This window comes from Echeneis naucrates, chromosome 19 (assembly GCF_900963305.1).
Source record: "Echeneis naucrates chromosome 19, fEcheNa1.1, whole genome shotgun sequence".
Classification (NCBI taxonomy): domain Eukaryota; kingdom Metazoa; phylum Chordata; class Actinopteri; order Carangiformes; family Echeneidae; genus Echeneis; species Echeneis naucrates.
In genome coordinates this window covers 1,796,215-1,818,373 of record NC_042529.1, presented here as the reverse complement: position 1 = coordinate 1,818,373, position 22,159 = coordinate 1,796,215, and the positions used below count along the sequence as shown (strand labels likewise).

Below are 22,159 nucleotides of genomic sequence, written 5' to 3'. Positions count from 1 at the left end.
TGTGTTTAGCCGAGTCCGGCCTGCCAACGTCTCAGTTAGCGGCCGTTAATGAGCCAGCTTGTTTAACCTTAACCGGCCCCTGAACGCACCAGCGACTCTCCGGCCGGCCAACGTGTTTTTACGCGTAAGTGTATTTATTTATTCCACTCTCTGTCGTAAAACACGAATAAATTCACTTTAAATGGTCTTATATGATATTAGCTTAGCTAGATGCCGCTAGCTTGTTTTTACACGACGCCACTTTCGCAGACGCTGCGTTCATGGACTCGCAGTCTCTCTCTCGCGTCAGAGTTTTTACAAAAACTAGACACTGGATCACTTTGGTATATTTACATTTAATTGTACCGTTTTTATGCTTTCCTGTAACTTCAACAATCAATGCTGGGAGTAGAATTTAATATTTTCCTGAAATGTCTGTTTTTACGCGTTCTTTTTATCGGCGCTGCGTTCACGGCCCACAATTTCGCTGTCTTAATGAGGTTGTAAAATGTGAAATTGGCCTACTAGCAATAGTTTCACAGCAAAGGAATATTTAATTATTTAGTTTTATTTATTTTATTTTTTGTAAATTTTCCTAAGCGGTTTGCACACACACTGCCTTCAAGCACTCATCATTCTATAATGTGGCATTAATTAATTAATTGTCCATTTAACTGATGTTTGAAATAATTTTATTGTTGAAATCCAGGGACATTCAGCTGTTTTATGTTGTGATGCAATTACTGTATCTGCAAGGTCATCCAACAATAAATAGATTTTCACATTATTAAACATTGCCTGTGCTTGAAATAGCACATTTAGTTACAGTACATATCAAAAATTCTCCCTTTTGCTTTTTAAATTCCTGTACACACCCAAAGTTAATGGGTCTTTGATTGAAGCTGAAAAAGTAATTAGGATATTTCTGACAACAGATGAATGCAGCATCACTGAATCGGTCCCTCACTACATCTGACAGGGCATGGATGAGCGGTTTATATTACCAGTAGACGATGAACATCAGCGGGCTGGGCCAGGCTTCTTCAGACCCAATTGACATGTGTAGCAGAGGCAGTGGTAGATGTAGTAACACTAGCAGAAATAGTGTTGTGCTTCTCTATCGTATTATTGATCCTGTATTACTGAAAGACTACAAGGAAGGCCATTAAGTAACCAAAGCTCAATCACACACTGCTCACATCAACAGAATAGACTGGATATCAATCAGGTCTATGGAGACTTTATGTATATCCGACTGCTAGGCTAAAATATGCAATGTATATTCAAACTCATTACATAATTCAGCAATAAGGCAACCTCATATAGACACCCAACATGAAAAGCCTTTCACAGACTGATGTGAGTGTTTTTATTTTTAAGGTAAATTTTGTTAATTAAGGTTAAAACCTAAACATTGATTGATTGTCCTGGCAATAAAACAGCGATGATACCTCATTTAGTACAAAATAAAGTGTTTTATTTATTAAAATGTGAGGTTGACATTAGCAGAAAAATCTCATATTTTAGAAACTCGGAAAATTTAATCTTTGGTATTTTTATTTTAAAAAAAGCCAGTTTATCAAAATGTTTTGTAATTAATTTTCTCTTGATTCTTAATTGTTGCACTTTTGCTATTTGATGAAGCAGGCTTTTCTTAAATAGGGAGTAAATTAGAGTAAAGGCAATAGTTTTCTCTTTCATAATCAGATTTGAATAATTTTCCATATTTAATGTCAGTGATTGTATCATGATGGTCTCCTTCTCTGTCACCTCTCTACAGGAAGCCACGGGGTCAGGGCGAGTTGAATCTCATGTCAGAACTGTCCCCATGTTGACCTGCGCCTGACTGGCCTCCCAGCTAAAAGCCCCTGTGAAGGTAAGAGGAACTGGGGTCCCCTCCCGTGGAAAAGAGGTTCCCTCCCCTTGACAGCTCCACAGAGCTGCAGCCACCTGCCTGCTGGGCCAGCCCCATATGAAAAGGGAAGCCCTTTGTAATCCGACGGGGATTACACCACCCAACAATGCAGTGCTGAAAGAGCGACAAAAGCCCTGTATCAAACGCTGCTGAGGGGGAGCAAGGCTATGATCTCCCACTACTACCAACACTGACTCCTCTGCCACCTCTCATCTCCCCAAGAGGCTCCCCCCCCCCTTTAGCATTCGCTGCCTCTGTCCTCCTTCTGCCCTCTCATCTCTAGGATCTGGCCTTTTATCAGCACATTCCTTTTCATTTGCATTGCGGTGTGGGGAGGGACAGCGGGTCTCTCTGATCTGATAGAGCCAGGAGAGGGAGTCAGGAGGATCCTCGGGGCATGAGGGGTGTGTGTTTTAGTGTGTGTATCCTGTCCTGCAAACACACACACACATCACATTGCATTCTCAAGATAGGCAAGGGCTCTCACAGTCTAGAAAGACAAATAGTTAACCATGTCTTCCTGTCTTTCAGGCTCTATTTGTCTTTACCTTTGTTTTTTAGAGAAGGAAATGTTAAGGTGCAACAATTAATTCATCATTTCCAAAAGGTCGAGATCATACTGATCATGCTGTTTATGAACCTTTTGTTCTAAATCACCCTGTAATAATAGCTGTCACCTTTCACAATAGCAAGAATCTCAGGTTGATGCTCAAATTTAAACATGTGGCAGCAAATTTAAACTCTTGATTTAATACTAAAAACAGGTGTTAACCTGATTTTTTTTTTTTTTTTTTTTTTTTTTTTAAGGGTCTATTTGTAAATGTTTCTGCCACTCAAGGAAATAAAGCAGAGGTAGTTTGCTTTTCGGATTTCCTCAGAATCATTGTATTCCAAACCCACCCGTTTGCTCAAACACGCTTCAGTGTAGGGGGTCTTTGGCGGCGGTGAGGTAAAAAAGCAATGATGGATTGAGGACACAAAAGACAGAAGAGCAAATGTGTTGCGCTAAATCTACAACCTTCACTCAGGCTTACATTGACTCACTTTGGAGGGGGGGCAGGGGGGGGTTACCTCAGCTTGTACTCAAATCAATGTTAGCCCTGAGAGCATTGAATAGAAAATCATTCAAATTGTATTATGTTAGGATATATGAGCCATTTCAAAATATTAATTCAGCATTATTTGAGGTGTCTGTTAAGGATAGCAGTTACAGCTAGCAGCGTGTCGACTCGACTGAGTGATTGCATGCCTCTATTACACGTGATATATGAATGTATGAGAGGGACCTATTTTTCATTACCAAGACATTGTCCCTAGGGGCAGTAGTTAAAGAAGAATCTATGAATTATTCCCCTGGAACAACTGGCCCTTGTCAAAAGGCGAGGAGAGAGGGGAAAGGAAAAAGGAAGTGCATCACAGTGGATGGTGGTGGGATCGAGAGACTAGAAGGACGCCAGAAGAATGTGTCTGAGCTCGAGCTTGTGATCCTGCACACTGCTGCCTCTCTCTCTCTCTGTCCGGTTAATTGGAATACAAAGCAGAGCGGGGTCGATGAGAAAGCGGTGGTGGTGAGGAGGATGCTGGGCGGGGGGGGGGGGTGCTGTCTGTCTCCACCAACACTCAACCTTCACTGCTCGCTGGGAATTGACTGGGGAACCAGCAAGCGAGACCGACACACTGTCACTGGTAAAATGAACTGTCACCTTGCATTTCTCAACCTCCTGGCAGCATCGAATTGGCCGCTTTGAACCATGTGACGTGACACTGATTGAGTTCTGGTTTTCCCCCCTTCTGGGCTCCAAAGGAGGGAGCTTGGTTAATTTCAAGTGTGCAGGCTCCCCATGCAAAGTATGCCGGCAGGCCCACATCCAGGCAGCGAGCTCTGCTTCAGACTGGCATCTTTGCACTAAACCTTCCATGGGCGTGCCAGTCTTCCTCACCACCCCTCATTATTTCATTGTGTTGCTTCGTTACTCTGCCTCTCAGCTGGTCTTGTTTTTTTTACGGCATATAGTCATGGCGGTCTGACAGGCACATGGAGGAGGAAAACTATTAGGGGTAGCCATTTGGATCCTGGAGGCAATCCCAGGGAGTATTAAGACGTTAACCCTGGCCAAGTCACTTGTCTCTCTCAGTTACTATGCTGATGGAGTGGAGAAAGGATGCAGTTGCACGGGGGGGACCCAGGAGGCTGGGGCTCCAGGTCTGCGGCTGCTTCAGATCCAGTCGAGCCTGACTCAGATGGGGGATGGTTGTCAAGAATCTCTAAGGCAGGGCTAAACAGAGAAAAGAGCCTCCGTGCCGTAACAAAGGAAGAAGCGAGTGTGCCATTCATAACTAGGCAGCATTTCTTATCAAGGCTTCGCTGAACAATAATGCTGGACAAATTGTGGGAATTAAATTATAGACTAGATTTACTATTTCTCAAGTCTGTCCTAAAAACAATATTCAGGTGCCCATGAGTGCAATGAATCAGTTTTTGGCCACCGTAATCACTCGTCCTCTTCATGTTGGGGCTGTTCAGAGAGCCGTTCATAATGAACTTCCAGTCACTCTAAGTGATGGGGGAGGACATCAACAGCCCCTGTTGTGTGTTTGAAGGGGTAAAAAAACATATTTTAATGTTTAACCAAAGCTACTGCAGTCAAATTTAGACAAATCACATGGATATCTTCCGAATATGCCTTATTTTTATTACAAAATTCCCTCTATTACAGCTCAGGAAGTCAAGTCTTTGTGGGGCAGCACAAAGACACCGAGTTCATTTGACTGACGAGGTTTCATATTGGCTTCAGATATTCTCTGGAGTTTCATCTTGCTTATGACTATGTGTAGGCCTAAGTTGACTAATTATGAACTTGTGGATGAATGTTGGTAAAAATCACACAGTCGTGTTTGATTTCTTATATTTTGAAATCTCACACTATTTGTCACTTAAAAAAGCCTCAAATGTGGTAAATAATGCGTATAATTTTTATCTTTAAGAATCGAAATGAAGCAAAACAGTCTGTTTTAATTATTTAATTCAAAAGCAAAAATCACAAATCTGCTTCATTAGACATTACAACTTTGATCTGAATAACAAAAAACTCAAGTCGACCTTTTGATGTAAGTGAGGGGGCATCAGTGCGTTCACCAGAGAGGGCTTTAGTACCGATAATACACACACATAATGGATGTTGTATGTGTAGAATATTGCCTATAAATAACTTACCACATCCCAAGGTAATGTCCTCAAATAGCTGGTTTTGTCCAACCAAGAGCCCAAATTCCTTAAAATATTTATATTTAAGTAACTAATTTACTTTATTTTTAAAATGACTCATTAATTATTGATTGATTGTATTAATTGTCTGATCGTCGCAGCTCCGATTTCTGTTCTTAGTTTGCAGTATAGTATTTCTTTGGACAGACATTGTACGCCTGTCTTAGCCTTTAATGAAGGTTAGTGGACTGTAACAATGCACCAGAAACAGTGATGGGAATAAGTCCAGGGTTTAATTTCGTTCTTTGGATTCAGCCTGATATTTTGCATTTCATATTTAATTTCCTTCATTAGCAGATGTTCCTTCACAGCTCAGTTTATTTCTGCGTCCTGTCGAGGGACAGATAAGTGGTGTTAACCTAAATACTGTGCCTGTGTTTGATATCTGCCAATAAAAATGACTCCTGTGGTGTCTCTTAGATGACCAACCCCCCGTTATCCCATGAATACTGTATCTAGTTTTCCTTTGAAGCCGCGGGACCCTGCGGAGTGACATGCAACAGAGGAACTGGTAGAAAACCAAGGAAGTGAGCCTTGCAATAGACTTGTAAAAGAGCCTGCAACAACTGCAAACAGCATGGGGTACAAACAGCACTGGGTTGACCTCAAAGTGCAGAGGGGGTGGGGGGGGGACAGGCTGGGTAAAGATGTTGAGGCTATCTGAGGAGAAATTGGCCGGTGGCGGCCGTGCATATTAATCGTCTTCATGATTGTGCAGTCAGGTGTTGATGCTGCAGGCTCTGGGATTATTTTTGAGGCTGTGTAGGATCTTCCCTCATGTCCCCTTTTGTGTTCATTAACCATTTTCCTCTCTCGTCCTCTCCTCGCCCCAGATTTTCCAGCAGAAGGCAGCGAGGGCTCCGCTGATCCCCGAAGGTGAAAAACATCCTCCGCCTCTCCCCCAGCTGAACATCTGTCTCTGGTGTTGGCTGCAGCGCAGACTCTGACACCTCCAGATGGAGAGCCCACTGGGAGCACTGAGGTATTACCTACAGAGATGGCAGGAATCGCACCTCTGAAATGAACTCCTATGCTTGTTTTTTCCACTGTCCCCTTTTTGTGGTGTTGAATTTGTCACTATTGGCCATAACGGTTGTCGCCTCCCCAGTCCTTGGCCTTGTGACTCATCCGAAAGGGGGGAAAGCTTTTTGGCTTGTAGAGAAATGCACGGCAGCGAACCTCTTAGCCCTTTTCTAATTTACAGTAATGGGCCGTATGGTATTTCAACTGTAACTTCTATTCATGGAAGTGTATTAATTTTTAATATAGTTGAGAGAACTGCATACTCATGCAGATATATTTCAAATGATTGCTGATTTTCCATTTCCTTGAAACATGTTTTTCAGAGGCCTAAAATAGTTTAAAGTTTGCACCACATACAACACTGGCCAAATGGGTTCTAACTGGATTAGTCTGAATATTAAAGCAATACCTGCAACCAAAAAAAATTACGTGTGAGGGGTCTGGAGTTGAGTCCTCTGAGTCACTCTGGTGTCTTGACAGATTGACTCTGCATTCATTTGTGCCTGAACTCTGTGTGAACCTCAGTGTTAGGAAGAAGGGCACCAACAGGCCAGTGCTGCTGGGGCAGAATCTGTGTGTGTGTGTGTGTGTGTGTGCGTGCAAACCTAACACCCAGTGCAAATATTGAAACTGCTGCCCCTTTTCGCATCAGATGAAACAAGGTGGTCAGGTTCTGGCAAACGTTTAGCTAAAGGTGAAGGCAGAATGAACACGGGGGTGTTAAAATTATCATCACTACTCCAATTTTATTTTGTTTGTTTGGGTTGGGTTTTTTTTTTTTTTTTAGTATTTAACTTATCACGTGAAAATACAAATGGACTTCAGTGACAGCCCGTGTCAGCTGTATCCAAGCAGAATTTGGGTAACAAATCAAGGGTGAGACCTGGCTCCCTGGAGTTTGTTGTCATGTTTAGAGCCCCTGGAGGTATTTGGAGGTGAAAAGGTCAGTGGGAACCACCCCATGTGTTGTGAAAGATTCCTCTTGTCACATTATGCAAGGAGATTCTGGTGAGACTATTAATGGAAGCAAATATATACAAAATAAAAGTTTGTAATGCAGTTTGCAGCTTTGGAACAATTTATTTTGAACCTGTACATTTAAGAATAGAGAGCAAGTTCTGTATCAGCATTTCCCCACCTTTTTATAACATACACAAATACAACTTTTTTTAAATCCATTTTATAAACTTTATTACACTAAATCATTTCAACAATAGTTGGAAAATACCCTGTAAATAAATAGTGCAAACAACAACACTGAGTAGTTCAGTGCTCCAACAGAAAACACAGCATGGCCTTATGATAGGAAAGTTACAAAATACAGAATGGGTGAAAAGACTTCAGTATTCAGTTTCTGAAATCGGTTCTCTATAAACACATACCCTGTTTCTACCTCACAAGTCCAAATTTCACAGTTTGGGGTTTTTTGTTTTTTTGTTTTTTTTGTTTTTTTTTCCTGGAATGAAAACTGCTCAGGCCACCACAGTCGGAGATTTTTTTTTTTTTTTGAAAAAGTCACACTAAGGCTCGGATTCCTTCCCCTTTGCCTTCGGAGGGGTGTCTGGGCCGGACGCTTTCTCCACGGGTCCGGGGGTGTTGCTCACCGCAGCGCAGCCCAGTTTCTCCCGTTTCTTCTGCTTCATCCTCCGGTTCTGAAACCAGATTTTCACCTGCGTCTCGTTGAGCTCCAGACTGGCGGCGACCTCCACCCGCCGGGCCCGCGTCAGGTATTTGTTGAAGTGGAACTCCTTCTCCAGCTCGGTCAGCTGCTTGGTGGTGAAGTTGGTCCGGATCACGTTGTGCTGGCCTGGAAGCCCGAACTCGGACAGGACCGCTGAGGAGAGACACGGATGAGTGGATGATGGAGGAAAGACAACACGGGACTTAGGGAGCTAATGCATGGAGGAGGGGTGAGAATGAAAATGTCAGAATGAACAAGAAGAGCTACAAAAAGTTAGTTCCTAAATGGTTTTTCAAATTTAAAAGAAAAAAACTTAAGGTCACTTGAAGTTGGACTTTGTTTTTTACGCTTTTTACGCACAGAGGTCCCATTGGACTCTAAACTGGACTTCATGTCTCTGATTCTGCAGTCAAAAGAAGAACTAACCTGTTTTAGGAGGATTCCTCTTCACTTTCATCCAGTCAAAGGTTTTAGAAGCTTCCTCCACATGCTCCAGATCCTTCTCTTTACTCTGGGGCGGTAACCTTGTGTAAACACCGTCTGGATATTCCTGCTGTCTCTGGTCTCCGCTGCCGAAGTGCAGATACTGGTTTCCAGGTCCAGGCCCACAGCTCTCCCCGGTGTAGGGGGCCATGTTTGTCCCAATGGGCGAAACTTGCGCATGAATGAAGTTCCGGTCCTGCTCGGAAGCGAGGCCGTACTGGTGGTGTCCGTATTCCAGGTGTGACCCATACATGGAGTTCCCCGGCGTTGAGAACTGCAGGTCCAGGTTGACGTGGGTCTGGTGGTGCAGAGGAAGGCTCGGAGTCTGATGAGGAGCAGGACTTGCAGCCACTAAGCGCCCGTCCGGTGCGTAACTATCACTTGTTGCGCAGGAGTTGGACGACATGTATCCGTGGTTTAAGTTGTTGTATCCGGCCTTGGCACTGAAAATGTTGGCCCCCCGGTTGCACACTGGATAGTCCAGGAAGGAGTTCATCGTGGACCTGATGGTGGTTGGTTTTTTTGTTTTGTTTTTTTTTGTGTGTTGTTTGTTCAGAACTGATCAAGACTGAGCACTCATTAATGGGTGCTCCCTTTGCCCTAACCTTCTAGGTAGTATGTCAAAGCTGTAAAACTGCCTTCCACCCTCATATCACCTTCCTGACACACCATGTGACCCTCTAAACGCCAATGGCATCGGACCTCCAGCACTCCTTCAGGTCTGCGGGCTCGTCCATCAAACGGCTCGCATTTACATGACAAATGCTTCAATCAAACTCGCTCATCCATCTGATAAGAACACAAACATCAGGACGCGCTTCCAGGCTGTAGCCTCAGAGGAGGAGAGAATGCCAAATTTATGACAGTAAAAATAATCACTCTGTGTATCTAACAATAATGTTGCGAATGTAATTCTAACATTGACCTCCACAAACTTGTAAAATTATTCTTTCGTCCAAAGATGAAAAATAACTCCTTAGTTTTAGTATATATATTTTTTATTTACGGCCCATTTGGTGGTGTTCTTAAGATTCTTAATATGAATTATTTGTCAGTTGTAGATCAGTGCGCTTAATAATAACTTCTTTTTTTTTTTTTTTTTTTTTTATTAAGTAAATATCGAAAATGCGCCAAATCCAAGTCAGGATCAGGATGTGCGTTTTCTAGTTGGCAAATGATTTCTCGGGGCTTTGGACAAAGTGAGTCCTGCAGACAGACTTCTGTGATTCAGACAGTGTTGATGAGAAGGAAGAGAGGAGGGGAAAAAGGCAGAGCAGTGAGTTTAGTCATCCATCATGCGCTCTTTTTTTAAAGATGGACAGCTTGTGTGGCCCAGTTTACCCATAAAGGAACAAAGACGCGCTTTTTTTCTGCTGGCTTCTTCAGTTAACGACATTCATACTAACATCTAATATCTCCCCAAACCTATCCAGTCCACAGTGATCCTTAAGGGTGCTGTAATTAAGAGTTAATGTGACGCTTTAGACCTGAAGAGCTAATTAGGCTTTAACAAAAAAAAAAAAAACGAAGATTTGCCACCTTGGCCAAACGCGCTGCTGGCTGTGAGAGGAGGGCTCAGTCAGCAGAAGCTGCTGGGAAGGTCCCAGTAAGCTGATTTTTATTTATGTTGCCCGAATAACAACAGTGACAAATAAAATTTTGAGGCACACAGGCCTTTGAGGGAATGATTAAACAGGGCGCATGCGTAAAAGTCAACACAACAACGGCTGAAACCGCTCAAGAAGAATAAATATGTAGAAATACAAAGGAATGGAGACTTAAGAGAAACATTTAGATGGCTATTTGGATAAATAACTAAATGATAAAGATGCATGCACCAGGACAGTTTGTCCATAAATTATTATTATTATTATTATTATTATTATTATTATTAATGCTTTTTTTTTCATGGGGAGTCACTAAATCAACATCCTGTCAGCTACAGATGAGTCAGTTTTGGAGCTTGCATGATTCTGTCATGAGGAGCACAGCTCTGAGAGAAATATGAGGCGTCCACGTTTGTGTTGTAGTGCGCGTCAAACTGCGGGCCGTGCGTGAAGCCTGGAGCTGGATACTTGGAGTATTCTGCCGGGTAGGCCGGCTGTGAGGGATGTTGTTGGGACTTGAGCGGAGGAGAGGCCGGCTGGTAGTCCCCGCCCAGATGGACATAACCCAGGCTCGACAGAGTGGGGCTGTCCGGGGTGGAGGGGGAGGACGGGGGTGAGGAGGGGGAGGTGGCGCCGAGGCCCTGCACCCTCTCGTCCTTCTTCTGCTTCATCCTCCGGTTCTGGAACCAGATCTTGATCTGCCTCTCCTGGAGGTTGAGCAGGCTGGCCATCTCCACCCGCCGCGGCCTGCACAGATACCGGCTAAAGTGGAACTCCTTCTCCAGCTCCACCAGTTGCGCGCTCGTGTACGCGGTGCGCGTCCTCTTGGAGGCCGGGGTCGCGCCCGGGCTGTGCTCACGGTCGGTGGTGTCTGTGCAGACAAACGGAGAAAAGAGTGTGTGGTCAGCAGAGCTTTAAAATATTTTATCTTAAAATTCTCTTTTCCTCCGAGAACATTTAGTTATTCTCAGTGACTGCCCCGTTTTCTTTTCGCTCCTCTTCACGTTATTTTGTCCTCTTTTAATATTAAACTGTCAACCGGGTGACAGCGAGCCTGTTAATAATTAATACATCTTAAATTATTGAATAATAATTGAACAACAGGCATAAAAACCAATATCCTCATAGGAGAAATAAAGAGGGAAATATATGGAGAGAAAGTGAGAGCTTGTGATGTGATAAAGAAAAGAAGATGACCAACTCTGGATACATAATCTGTTAATGTGTCACTAAAATAAAGCCACTCCTGGATATTATAATTATAAAAATTTTCCCTTTCCAAATATATAAGAGATTATGCTCCTTACAAATTATAAAACAAATGCATCATTTTCTGCAGCGTTATTTAAATTGTATTTGCTAATTATCAGGACAGATAGTTAATCATAATGTTCATTATAAAGAAACATTAATATCCGTGTTTTATCGCTTTAAATTAATCTGCATTGTCATAATTATCGTTTAATGGTTTATTTAGTGTTTTTTTTTTTTTATAGGTTTTTGAAATGTGTCGCACAAATAAATATTATTGTTTACTCTGTGACGTCAGACCAAGATGTGAGCTGATGAAGAGGCCCTGTTCATACAGACCTGAGCTCCTCCTGCTGTGTTTCTCATCTGACTGTCTGCACTCTTTCATCCAGGGGAAAATCTTTCTGCTCATGGAGAACTTGGAGTTCTGCTGCTTGGGCCTCCGCTCCGTTTGCGCCATTTGCTGATGTGAGGCTGCTTCACGGTGACGATGATGAGGATGGTGATGAAGAAGAGTGAGTCCGAACCCGCTGACATCTCGCTCAGACTGGCTGAAGTGGATGTTGTGAGCTTCGTTGCCTTTCTGCATTTCCATGAAGTGAGCACCGGGGCCCCTTTGACCTTCTGACGGAGCGCAGGCAGCCAAATGTCACATGGCAGGTTTCCAGAGACCCCCGCGCCTCCGGCCTGAGAGGATCCGGGGAGAGGGAGGGCAAAGACGGAGACAGAGTCAGGGAGGAGACCACATGATCCATCTTATCAACTCAATAGTATGTTGACATGAATAGCAAACCTCTCCTGCCCAAAGAGGCAACCAAAAATGGGGAGTTTGGCAGAAAGAGGCCAAAAGAAAAACACCAAATCCAAGATGTTAAAATAATAAGAGAACAGATAAAGATTTAATTGAACACATTCATTCTCCTCTGTTTTAATAAATATAACCGCTGATATTTAAAAAAAAATCACATAATTTCTCTAAAATACAAATATTAACTCTCAAGCAAAAATAATAATTAACACCCCAAATATAATTAATCATCTAAAAAATGCATTAATTTTAAATCTAGAGGTACATTTCTTATTTTTTATTAATTTCACCAGGCCTTTACATCCAGTACACGTTAACGTTTCCAAGAGAAAGAAATGTTATATCACATCTTAGTGAGAATCTCATCCATCAAATACAAAATAATACAGAAGTCCATTGTTCTCTGCAGCTGTTTTTATGACCCGGACTGAAGCAAAAGGCGAATTAAAAGAAACAAAAAAGAAGGGGAAGAAAGAAAAATCCCATCTTTTCGGGCGATATCTTAATTAAATGAAATTCTCTGTCTCGGATATTAAACAGGCTTTTTGAAGGAGGGAGGAGAAGTCTGCAGGCATGCAGCTTTATGAACTCTGGGTGAACCGCTGCTGGAGTCAGCCTCGTAAATCATAAAGACACATAACCCAGTCAACATCCCGGCTGCCTCACCTTCCTCCCGCTCTGCCGACAGCCCTCCATCCCTGCCTGCAACAACCACAACAACCAGCAGCAGCAGCACCACAACAACAACAACAACAACAACAACATCAGCAGCAGCAGCAGCAATTCTCACCTTCGTAATGATAATAAAAAATTAAATTAAATCCCGCAGATTAGAGTGAGAATAATCCGTGCAGAGGGAGCGGCTCTCCTGCGCTGGGTGATGGTGATGGTGGGGATGTGGCTCCGCTTTGGGGGGGTGAGGAGGATGAGGAGGAGAGGGGGGGGGCAGGCAGAGTGGACAGTGTTCCTGCAGTTTACATCGCCTTGCATAGCATTTCTGCAGTGTGTGTGTGTGTGCTGATCATGCAGGCTCAGTTTCATATATGATAATAGCCCCCGCTAGAAAGACTGAGGGGGGGTGAAGAAGCATTAAGGTGATTCAACAGAGCTGGAATATGTGGACACTGACCCCCCTCTCGCTCTCTATTTTAAGTGGATTCAGATAAGGAAAATGGTTTAAGATGCCCCCCCCCGCCCTCCCCCCAAACCACTAAACTGACACGACCCCAAAAAGCTGCTATTTTTACCACCTCCCTGCTGCACAGCCACAGGAACACAGAGCTGCTCTGTTGTGTTTGAACCGGACTGGGATCTTGTCCAGAGCTGGAATAATAAATTCAAACATCCAGTGGAGGAGCTGTGCCAGCTGGGGGGTGGAAGGGGGGGGCATAAAGACATGAATTACTCAGGCAGCAGAGAGCGATCACTATTTACTCTGGGCTCCCTTTTTTTAAAAACACACTCACATACCAAGTGCATTACGTCTTATTTATGTAATGGGAATTTTCCCCCTCTAATTTAGATGAGTGATCAGATGGACTCGTCCTGCGTCCATCTGAGGGGGTGAGGCTGTTCTGAGGCCCGTCCGGGATCTGGTCTGGATCTGGACCTGGTCTGGATCGATGGGCTCTGCTTTGATCTCTCATCTTCACGTTGTGCTCCGTCGCCTAGATCGGCTCATTAAGGTAATATTTAACTAAAGCAGCCTTGATCTCTGAGCCATGTAATCCCAATAAATCCCAAAGGGCCCAAATATGAGAAGAAAATTAAATTCTACCAGCCTCTTATTTTAACATTTTCACCTAAATTGTGAGGAAACTCATGGCTGATATTTAGTTTAAATTTAGAGATAAAATGTTTGGTCACATGCATTTTCTCTGTTGGGCTGCAGAAACATTTGGTCTCCAGTTTATTAGGTACACTTTGTCCAAATTAAGCCCTCTAATAACAGTTTCCTTAGTGGACTGTTGCACTATTCAAATCTCTTGAACCTCAAGCTTCATTATTATCAGGAAAAAATAGTTTGACATAAAAATAATTAATTTACTGGACTTCCATTCAATTCCAATTTGGACGGTGGTGGAGTTTAATCAGCTTCTAAATTACAAGTATGATGTAGTTTTAGTTCCATTTTATGCTGCTGTCATACAGGTTAATATTTTTCTTTTTTATAAAACTCAACAGTTTGAAAAAATGGTCAAATTAGCTTCATGTTAACCAACTGAAACACTGAAGTGCTGCTCATTCATGAAACTGTTTCTTTAGGATATACATACATGACACTTTTACTTTATATTCTTAATAATGAGACATGACTTTAACTTTTAACAGTATTTTCAGTGTGCTACTGCTGCTGTAATTTAACTGTATCCAGCACTGTAGGTGTCACTGAGCAAACAACAAATGAGCTAACCATCTCCACATGTTGATGAAGACCATTTAATGCAGCATAAAGCTCAGGAAACATCCAAAGTCAAACAGACAAGCAAGTAAGTGTTTATCCAGTAACTGCATTACTGAGTGGTGTAGAAAGATTATAATTATGAATCTATAAATGTATATAATGTAAACTTTATCTGTAACAACACATTGTTGACTTAATCCTTTTGCGTTAATTTTTGGAAACTTGTAAATATATCAGATAAATGTAAAACTGTGAAAAGTTTTTGCCTGAAATGTAGTCAGGTAAAAGTATCAAGGATCAGAAATGGAAACATTTGAGGGTCAAATTCATTTAGAAGTTCCTGGACGATACACAGGTGTATCAATATAACCTGACAGCTACTGTGAATCTGATGGATAGTCTGAATGCTGCCTGTAAAGTCACCGTCAAAAATCAGAAGTAGTAAAGTCTTTAAAAAAATAAATAAAAATAATATATATATATATATATATATATATATATATATATATTTATAAAAAAAAACAAAACCTAACTAAACTTTATGGTTACAGTTGTCCTTCAGATCCAACAACAACCCTGACCTGCACTTTCTACAGCCCATAACTCCCCCCTCCTCACCCGGCCTGTCTGATCTGTGATGGACATGCACACCCCTGCCCCCCCCCCCCCCCCCCCCCCAGCCTCACCCTCAGCCTCACCCCTCCATTCAGTCTGCAGGCCTGCTGACAAATGCAGCACACTGCAACGTTTCTTGTCAATTAGCTGCAGGGACCACGTGTCCAAAGGAGCCGATTTATAGCTCTGAATCAATATGGAGACGGTTGAGTCAACAAAACCAGCAACTTCATTTTCCCACAGTCAACACAAGCAGAGCAAAATTCATAAATACGAGCTCAAATTCAATAAAATTACACAATTAAAATAAAAACAAAAAGAATTGAAACAGTGTTAAAATTGTAAAGGAAAAGTAAATTTTCCACATTAATTAAAACATTTATTTGAAACCACACAGTCAGGCCTATAATATTTATAATAGTGTTTTCACACACTAATTTAATTCATGTGGGCAGATAATTAATAAAAAAAAACTGTTGTGTAAATATAAAATTATTATTGCTGATAATTTCTAAACATGAATAATTAAAGTTGTACACAGAACATTATTTTGTTCCAAACTCTTTATCTGCAGCTTATAAATATTAAGTAGGGTCAGCTTTCAGTTTCCCGCCCACCACGCTGTTGTTCCCTGAAATTAAACGCCTCTGCTCTTCATGTGACACAGCACATTAAATATAATCTTTGAGGAAACTTACTTTTTCCCTCTGCGCCCTCATCCTCTCTCCGGGACAGATTCTCCGGCCGCTGTGGACGGACTGCTGGTCGTCTCCTCACATTTCCCTGCAAACTCGAACTCCTCCTCGCTCCACTTCAGTCAGTTCCAGTGAAAAGAAGCCGTGATGAATGATGGAGCTGAACAATGCTCACATTCAGGGCCTGTCCTGCAACTTTCTCAGATGTCATATTCACCCCCCCCCCCTCAACTCCCAAAAAAAAAATAAAAAAAATACACAGACAAAGTCCTGGAAACATGTTGTAAATTCAACTTTCACCCAGAAAACATCAAACCACCAAAACTTTCTTCTACAGTCCAACGTACATAGAAAAATAAAAACAACAAAAAAAAGCTTGGCCTCCTTCAGGGCGAAGCGTCATCACCTACATGCTCCCCAGGACACGAATCTGTGGCTGGTTTAATTTTACACAAATTCGGATCTACAGGGTGCACAAAGATGACAGGTCGGGCAGCTTCTCTGTAATCCCTGCACTTTAATCCTAATTTAATCAGCTCATACATCCACAGCAGTGTACTCACATGTCAGAGCAGCGCTTTAATATGACCTTTACACACAGATCCAAACACTGCACACTTTTCTCATAAGCCACCAAGCCTGCTGCTGTTAATATTAATAAGCCTCTAGAAATAAATGGCTCTAATCACACGTGTGCAGTTGGCATGTATATGGTAAAATGTAATTAATAAGGAGGTTTAACCTCCCAGGTCTGCCGTTAATAAAGGGTTTTATAAAAGGCACTCCATCAGTAGGTCATAGAAATAATCCCGTCAGATTGTATAACCAGTCAGAATGAGTTTTTATGGATCTATAAAGCATTACCAAATGATTTTATTAATCATTAATAAAGGCCATTAGTTCAAAGCAGAAGGGGAAAACACTTCCATCCTCTGAGGCTGCATATGTTTGCACAGATATTTTACAGTTGTGTGGCTCAGAGAAATTCATAAACCTGTAAATGCTCTTTAATGCACATTATGAGCTGCTGTTTGTGTGTCTGTCATGTGAACCTGAACGCACACTCCACCCTTTACTGATCAGACATATAATCCCAGTTTGACCCCAGAAAGCCTCTCCATAATAAAAGAGCCATAATTAGAATGTGAAAAAAGTTTAATATATCTGCTAAAACTATCAAAAGTTGGATGTTTCCTGAGACTGATGCATTATTAAATATAACATTATTAGATATTTAATACTTCATATAGAGTTTTGTCCTTTGAGAGCCGATTACAGGGCAAAGAAAAGAAGAAGAAACAGACTTTTACATAAATTCTTTACACTTTTTTCTAAATATTGGCTCATTTTAACACACAGTTATTCAAATGAAATAGTTTGAGAAAGCGTTTGTTTCGAGCTGCCCTGTTTTGTGTAAACTGGGGAAACACTTAATCAGGACTAATTAAATTACTGCAGTGATAATAAAAATGAAGCTGTCGGGGATTAAAGGTCCACTCAGCCCGGACAAGAGGGACTCGTGAACTCGCTAAAATGCGCGCTCCCGATGAGAAGAATTAAAAAAAAAAAAACCAAAACTCATCCATCATGACCCGGCTCGGTCTGAGGCGCCCTCTGCTGCCGGACCTGCTGCACCGCAGCCGGACTCATCCTGCCAGATGTTTCAGCATCTCTGACCGGTTCAAGGTGACGGAGGTCTCCGGGATTCTGTCACCGGGATTAATTCACCGCCTCCGGCCTCGGGAGCTCCGAACGGCCGCTGGCGTAAACTTCGGCCCATTTTGCTAATTAAAATGCGAAATAACGCCAGTTTTCTTCTTTTCCACTCAACGCTAAGAGGTGATATAACAGATTAAATTAAATTTAGAGTAATGGAGCTGGAACTGGAGGAAATACATATTTAACTAGTTAGTGAAATAATGAGACTTTTATTATTTTACCGTCTTTTTTGCGGCCACTTTCTCCAAAATAAAAAAAAATGTAAAATCCTCTTCAATCTGGGCAACTTATTTTATTTTATTTTATTTTTTTTTGTATTTATTTTTCTGTAGACATTAGTGTTTATATCCAGTGAAATAAATCAGGGCTTTGCTGTGATGGAGCTGGGGATGCTCTGGACGGTGACAGTGCAAAGTCTGACGCATCTGCAGCTCCACCGTCTCCTGACCCGGCGATGATCCCTCCGCATGAATAATGCATGAGATCCGGGTACAGATTACCCCTATCAATATGCAATAGTCATTACGCTGCTTAAATTGCCACTTAATAGTTATGAATATGTGGAAAATGTCTGGGACCCTTATAGCCCACCACCGGTTTTCCACTTCTTTATTTTTCAGATTATTTTATTTTACCTGGAATGATTTTTTTTTTTTTTTGAAAATATTGCTTAAGTCCGACGGAGTCAGTTTCCTGGAGATAATATCATTATGTTTTATTAGTGGCCGGTGGACAATGCACTTTGGCCCGCAGAGCCCGGGATGTCTTTATGTGCAGCCAGTGGAGCCTGAGTCTCAGAGTCCGGCTCCGAGCTTGTCCGGGACTTCACCTTTGGCCGCTCGGTGACTTGACACAAGCGGATAAATCACTCCAGGACTCTGCTCAAGTTCGGCTTAAAGCAGCTCCATAAAGGCTGTGAGATGGCCTTAAAGTATTATTATTAATTCTAATACTATATTTTACATTTTTATTTTCATATGAAAAAATTAGTTTAGCTTTATATGTGTTTGTTCATAATCATCAGATAATACGATTTTCCTGAAGAAGAAAAAAAACCTGACTTTACTCTCAAATCGCTGTTTTAGTTTAAAGCAATTTACCTTCCCAATAAAATACAAATAAAATTCCCATTTAAAGTAAAAAAAATCTAGCAGCCATAGTTAAACGTTTATTCCAAATCTTTAAAATTTATTTTATTTTATTATTACTATTTTTTCCATCTTAAAGCAGCTAAATATGACTGGACCCCACTTCCATCCCCAGTCCAGCCTTTCCAGTCCCATCCATGCAGTTAAGCCGTCACCCTCATTCAAGGTTGTGAATTATATAGTACATTGTCTACTCCCCAAAACCATAAAACCAACTTTATGGACCTCACGTGACTTTTCACAGTCTGTAAGTAATATAGGCCTATACAATCTTTGGTAAGGGGGGATTTTTACCAACTTCAGTCCTGCCTATATACCTGTAAGCCAAAGCCACTCTTTTTCCTTTTTCTCCTTTTTTTTTATTTCTGAGGGGGATTTGATCACCAACACACTGCCCACATGCCAAACACGCATCTCGCTGCAAAGAGGTCAGAGGAGGTAAGTTTAAAAAAAGTCTTCTTTCACTCTGTCTCTGCTGAAATCCAAAAAAAAAAAAAAAAAAAAAAACAACAACAACAACAAAAAGCTGGTGTAAAGAGATGTTGATGGTCTGACATTTGAAAAGCTCCTTCTGGTTAATCATTAAATGACTGAGTCTAATTGGGCTTAAAAAAAAAAAACAATAACAACAACAACAACAAAACAGACCAAAGCTTATTACGCAGCTTCACCTTTTTCCTTTTCTGCCTTAAAAAAACAAAACCAAACTCTTCTGCCTCGTTTGTATTTTGCTCTCATTGATAATACAGTCGAGACACGTTCAAAGCAATTGAGAGAAACTTTATTTTCAAGCGCTATGAGTTCACTTACAAATACAAAAAGCTTATTGGCGAAAAAAGCTTACATCACTGCCTATCCACAGAATAACCCTTTGCACTAAAAATTTATCACATTGACAGGTTGAATACATTTGCATTGCTCATAATTAGTTCTAAACAATAATAATAATAATAATCATAATAATAATAGATGCACAAAATATCCTAGAGCTACACATCGGCTTTGTTTATGAAAGTTTATGGATGTGGCCACAAAGATAACCATCAAAAATAGCAGTAAAAGTTAACACTAAAGCGCTTTTGGATGGCCCCGGAATAACATCATACATTCAATGAAGAGCAGCATATGGTTTGGAAACTTTTTTCTCTTTTCTTTTTCTTCTTCTTCATGTTTCTGTTTTTGTTTTTGTGTGTAACTGTACAATGAATTTACTCCTGTTAGACCGTCAAGAAGTTACAATAAAGAGCTCAAGTTTAAACACCTTCAAGAGAGAGCAAAGAGCATGGACAGTTAATCCCCCCCCACCCTCCCACCCCTCCCCAAATAATATTTACATCTTCTTTTCACCCCCAAATAGGACATCTAAGCTATCATAGTACAACAACAGGAAACTAAAAATGGCATTTTCTCTTTTGAACCACAGAATACTTCTTCTTCTATCACAATAGCATGCTGGAAGGTGCTGCGCTTTCAATAGCTTTACAGTACTCATGGATTTCTTCCTTTCTTTCTGTTTGTTTTGTTTTTTGTTTTTTTTTTGTTATTTATTTTTTCTTTCTTTTCTCCTCCTCCTATTATTATTAATATTATTATTATTATTATTATTGTTATTATTTTCCTTAACTTTTGCCCAAAGTTATTCAGTTGTGGAAGGCGCTGCCTCCCGTCACCAGACTCATGCTTTTCAGTTTATTGTCCTTCTTCCACTTCATCCTGCGGTTCTGAAACCAGATTTTGATTTGTCTTTCGGACAGACACAGGGCGTGGGCTATCTCTATCCTCCGCCGTCTGGTTAGGTACCTATTGAAGTGAAACTCTTTCTCCAGCTCTAGCGTCTGGTAGCGGGTGTACGCGGTTCGGGCCCTTTTCCCATCAGGTCCAGTCATATCTACAATTTTACAGAAAATCCAGAAAATTAGCAACTGCACCGAACAACATGAGGAAGAGAGGGAAGGGGGGGGGGGGTGGAGGGGGGAGGACTGAGGCTGCTGTTTTTTTTTTTTTTTTTGTTTTGTTTGTTTTTGTTTGGAGGATGTGTGACAGACTGGAGGGGTCACAACATGAAATGAGCTGATGCAGTAGGAGGGGAAGCGTTGCATGCAACCAACAACAACACAAAACAACACTAACAACACTAACAGCAACAACGCGGGGATCATCGCCCTCCCCCACTCACCACCACCACCCCCCCCCCCTCCCTCCTTCTTCTCCCCCACTCGCCCCCCCACCCCCCGTCCCAACAGGTCTGATCTCCAGATCCTGAACCTTAAAACTGGGAATAAAAAGCCTAAATCTGCACACATCTGCAGCGGCAGTTAACCCGGACGGCCCCATAAAGACTTTCCAAACAGCGCCTTCACCCCCCAGATCCCCCCCAGATCCCCCCCAGCTCTGCTCACTCATGCAACACCTGACAGATTTATGGCCCCGCCAGCGTGACACCCTTCAAAACTAAATATTAGTAGATGTGTAAATATACCATGGCTTATGTGCAGTTTCCGCATCCAGGGGAATATTTGTGGTGTTTGGCAATCATTAGCTGTGGGGGTGGAGGAGGTGGCGTTGGCTTCCTGCTGCTGCTGCTGCTGCGCCCGAGCCGCCGCCGCCGCCGCCGCCGCCGCCGCGCCGGAGCCGCCACCGCCGCCTCCTCCGCCGCCGCTGCTGTGCGCCCCGTCCTCGGTCTCGGAGGCGACGGTGGCGTCTTCTATCTCCGTGAAATGAGCGCTGCCGGTTTTGTTCAGGCCGTTCCCGGCCGAGGTCGCGCTCCGGTCGGACGGCGGAGAGGGGCTTTTTAGTTCCAGCGGCTCTCGGCTGGCAGTGGCGCACGACGGCGGCACCGGATCTGGGGACGAGAGCGAGCAGTTGGGCGTCTGTCTGTACCGGGCGTCCGGCCCGAATCCCCGGGCATCCTCTCTCACGGCACCGAAGTGGCTGCCGGTGTTGGTGCGGTTCACGGTTAGGTCCATGCCATTGTAGTTGTAGCCGAAAGACCCGGAGTGCATGGTGCCAGGGTCTCTGAAGGAGCCGCTCACAGCGCCGTTAGTCCCATAATTTAGTAACTGATAGTCGGAGCCATTTGGATAGCGCCCTGAGAACGAGTTTACAAAGTAAGAGCTCATTTGCTTGGATTTTTAAAGCCTCGATTTGTAGATCTTTGTCGCTATAATCCTGTGTGCTTGCACGATTTATGGATGCAATCATGAATTATAAGCAATGAAGCCCTACTGTACTTTGCCAGGTATGCGGCCAAATATGGGAGCGCGTTCGGGAATCACGTGCCTTTGTTGACCAGTCGTAAATCCTCACTGATGACTTCAAGAGGTAATTCATGCTCCATGGTTACAAATGATGACGAAATAATGGTCGTTAGGCTCCAGTCAATGGTGCCTCCCCGCTGCGCCCGCAAGAGCCGTGCGGGCAGAGAGCGCCATCTTCCGGACTGTGTTGGCACTGCCCCCCCCCCTCTCTCTGTCAGGGCCCCCGGAGCCATCCATCATTTATGTAACACACTGATAATATGGGCCACAAAAGGCTCAGGTAACACATAACGGAGACTTATCAGCCGC

General features: G+C 42.5%; 3 protein-coding genes across 3 annotated transcripts; all 3 read right to left on the bottom strand.

Moving 5' to 3' along the window:
- Positions 1-7,702: 7,702 nt before the first annotated feature.
- On the bottom strand, positions 7,703-8,842 carry hoxb1b (homeobox B1b). Its single transcript, XM_029527845.1, has 2 exons — positions 8,290-8,842; positions 7,703-8,016 (listed from the first exon to the last, which is right to left on the bottom strand). Exons 1-2 carry the CDS (start codon positions 8,840-8,842, stop codon positions 7,703-7,705), a joined length of 867 nt encoding a protein of 288 aa, XP_029383705.1.
- A 1,443-nt stretch (positions 8,843-10,285) lies between these two features.
- Positions 10,286-11,793, bottom strand: LOC115060421 (homeobox protein Hox-B3). Its single transcript, XM_029528353.1, has 2 exons — positions 11,544-11,793; positions 10,286-10,824 (listed from the first exon to the last, which is right to left on the bottom strand). The coding sequence occupies exons 1-2, from the start codon at positions 11,791-11,793 to the stop codon at positions 10,286-10,288; spliced, it is 789 nt and encodes a 262-aa protein (XP_029384213.1).
- Positions 11,794-20,233: 8,440 nt separating this feature from the next.
- hoxb5b (homeobox B5b) lies at positions 20,234-21,712 on the bottom strand. Its single transcript, XM_029527121.1, has 2 exons — positions 21,073-21,712; positions 20,234-20,481 (listed from the first exon to the last, which is right to left on the bottom strand). The coding sequence occupies exons 1-2, from the start codon at positions 21,710-21,712 to the stop codon at positions 20,234-20,236; spliced, it is 888 nt and encodes a 295-aa protein (XP_029382981.1).
- Between the last annotated feature and the right edge of the window lie 447 nt (positions 21,713-22,159).

Coding starts and splice junctions, on each gene's coding strand:
- hoxb5b (XM_029527121.1), bottom strand. CDS start 21,712: ATGAGCTCTTACTTTGTAAACTCGTTCTCAGGGCGCTATCCAAATGGC. Junction 20,482..21,072: donor GAAACTGCACATAAGCCATG/GTATATTTACAC, acceptor GTAAAATTGTAG/ATATGACTGGACCTGATGGG.
- LOC115060421 (XM_029528353.1), bottom strand. CDS start 11,793: ATGCAGAAAGGCAACGAAGCTCACAACATCCACTTCAGCCAGTCTGAG. Junction 10,825..11,543: donor ACACAGCAGGAGGAGCTCAG/GTCTGTATGAAC, acceptor TTGTCTGCACAG/ACACCACCGACCGTGAGCAC.
- hoxb1b (XM_029527845.1), bottom strand. CDS start 8,842: ATGAACTCCTTCCTGGACTATCCAGTGTGCAACCGGGGGGCCAACATT. Junction 8,017..8,289: donor GAGGAATCCTCCTAAAACAG/GTTAGTTCTTCT, acceptor GTCTCTCCTCAG/CGGTCCTGTCCGAGTTCGGG.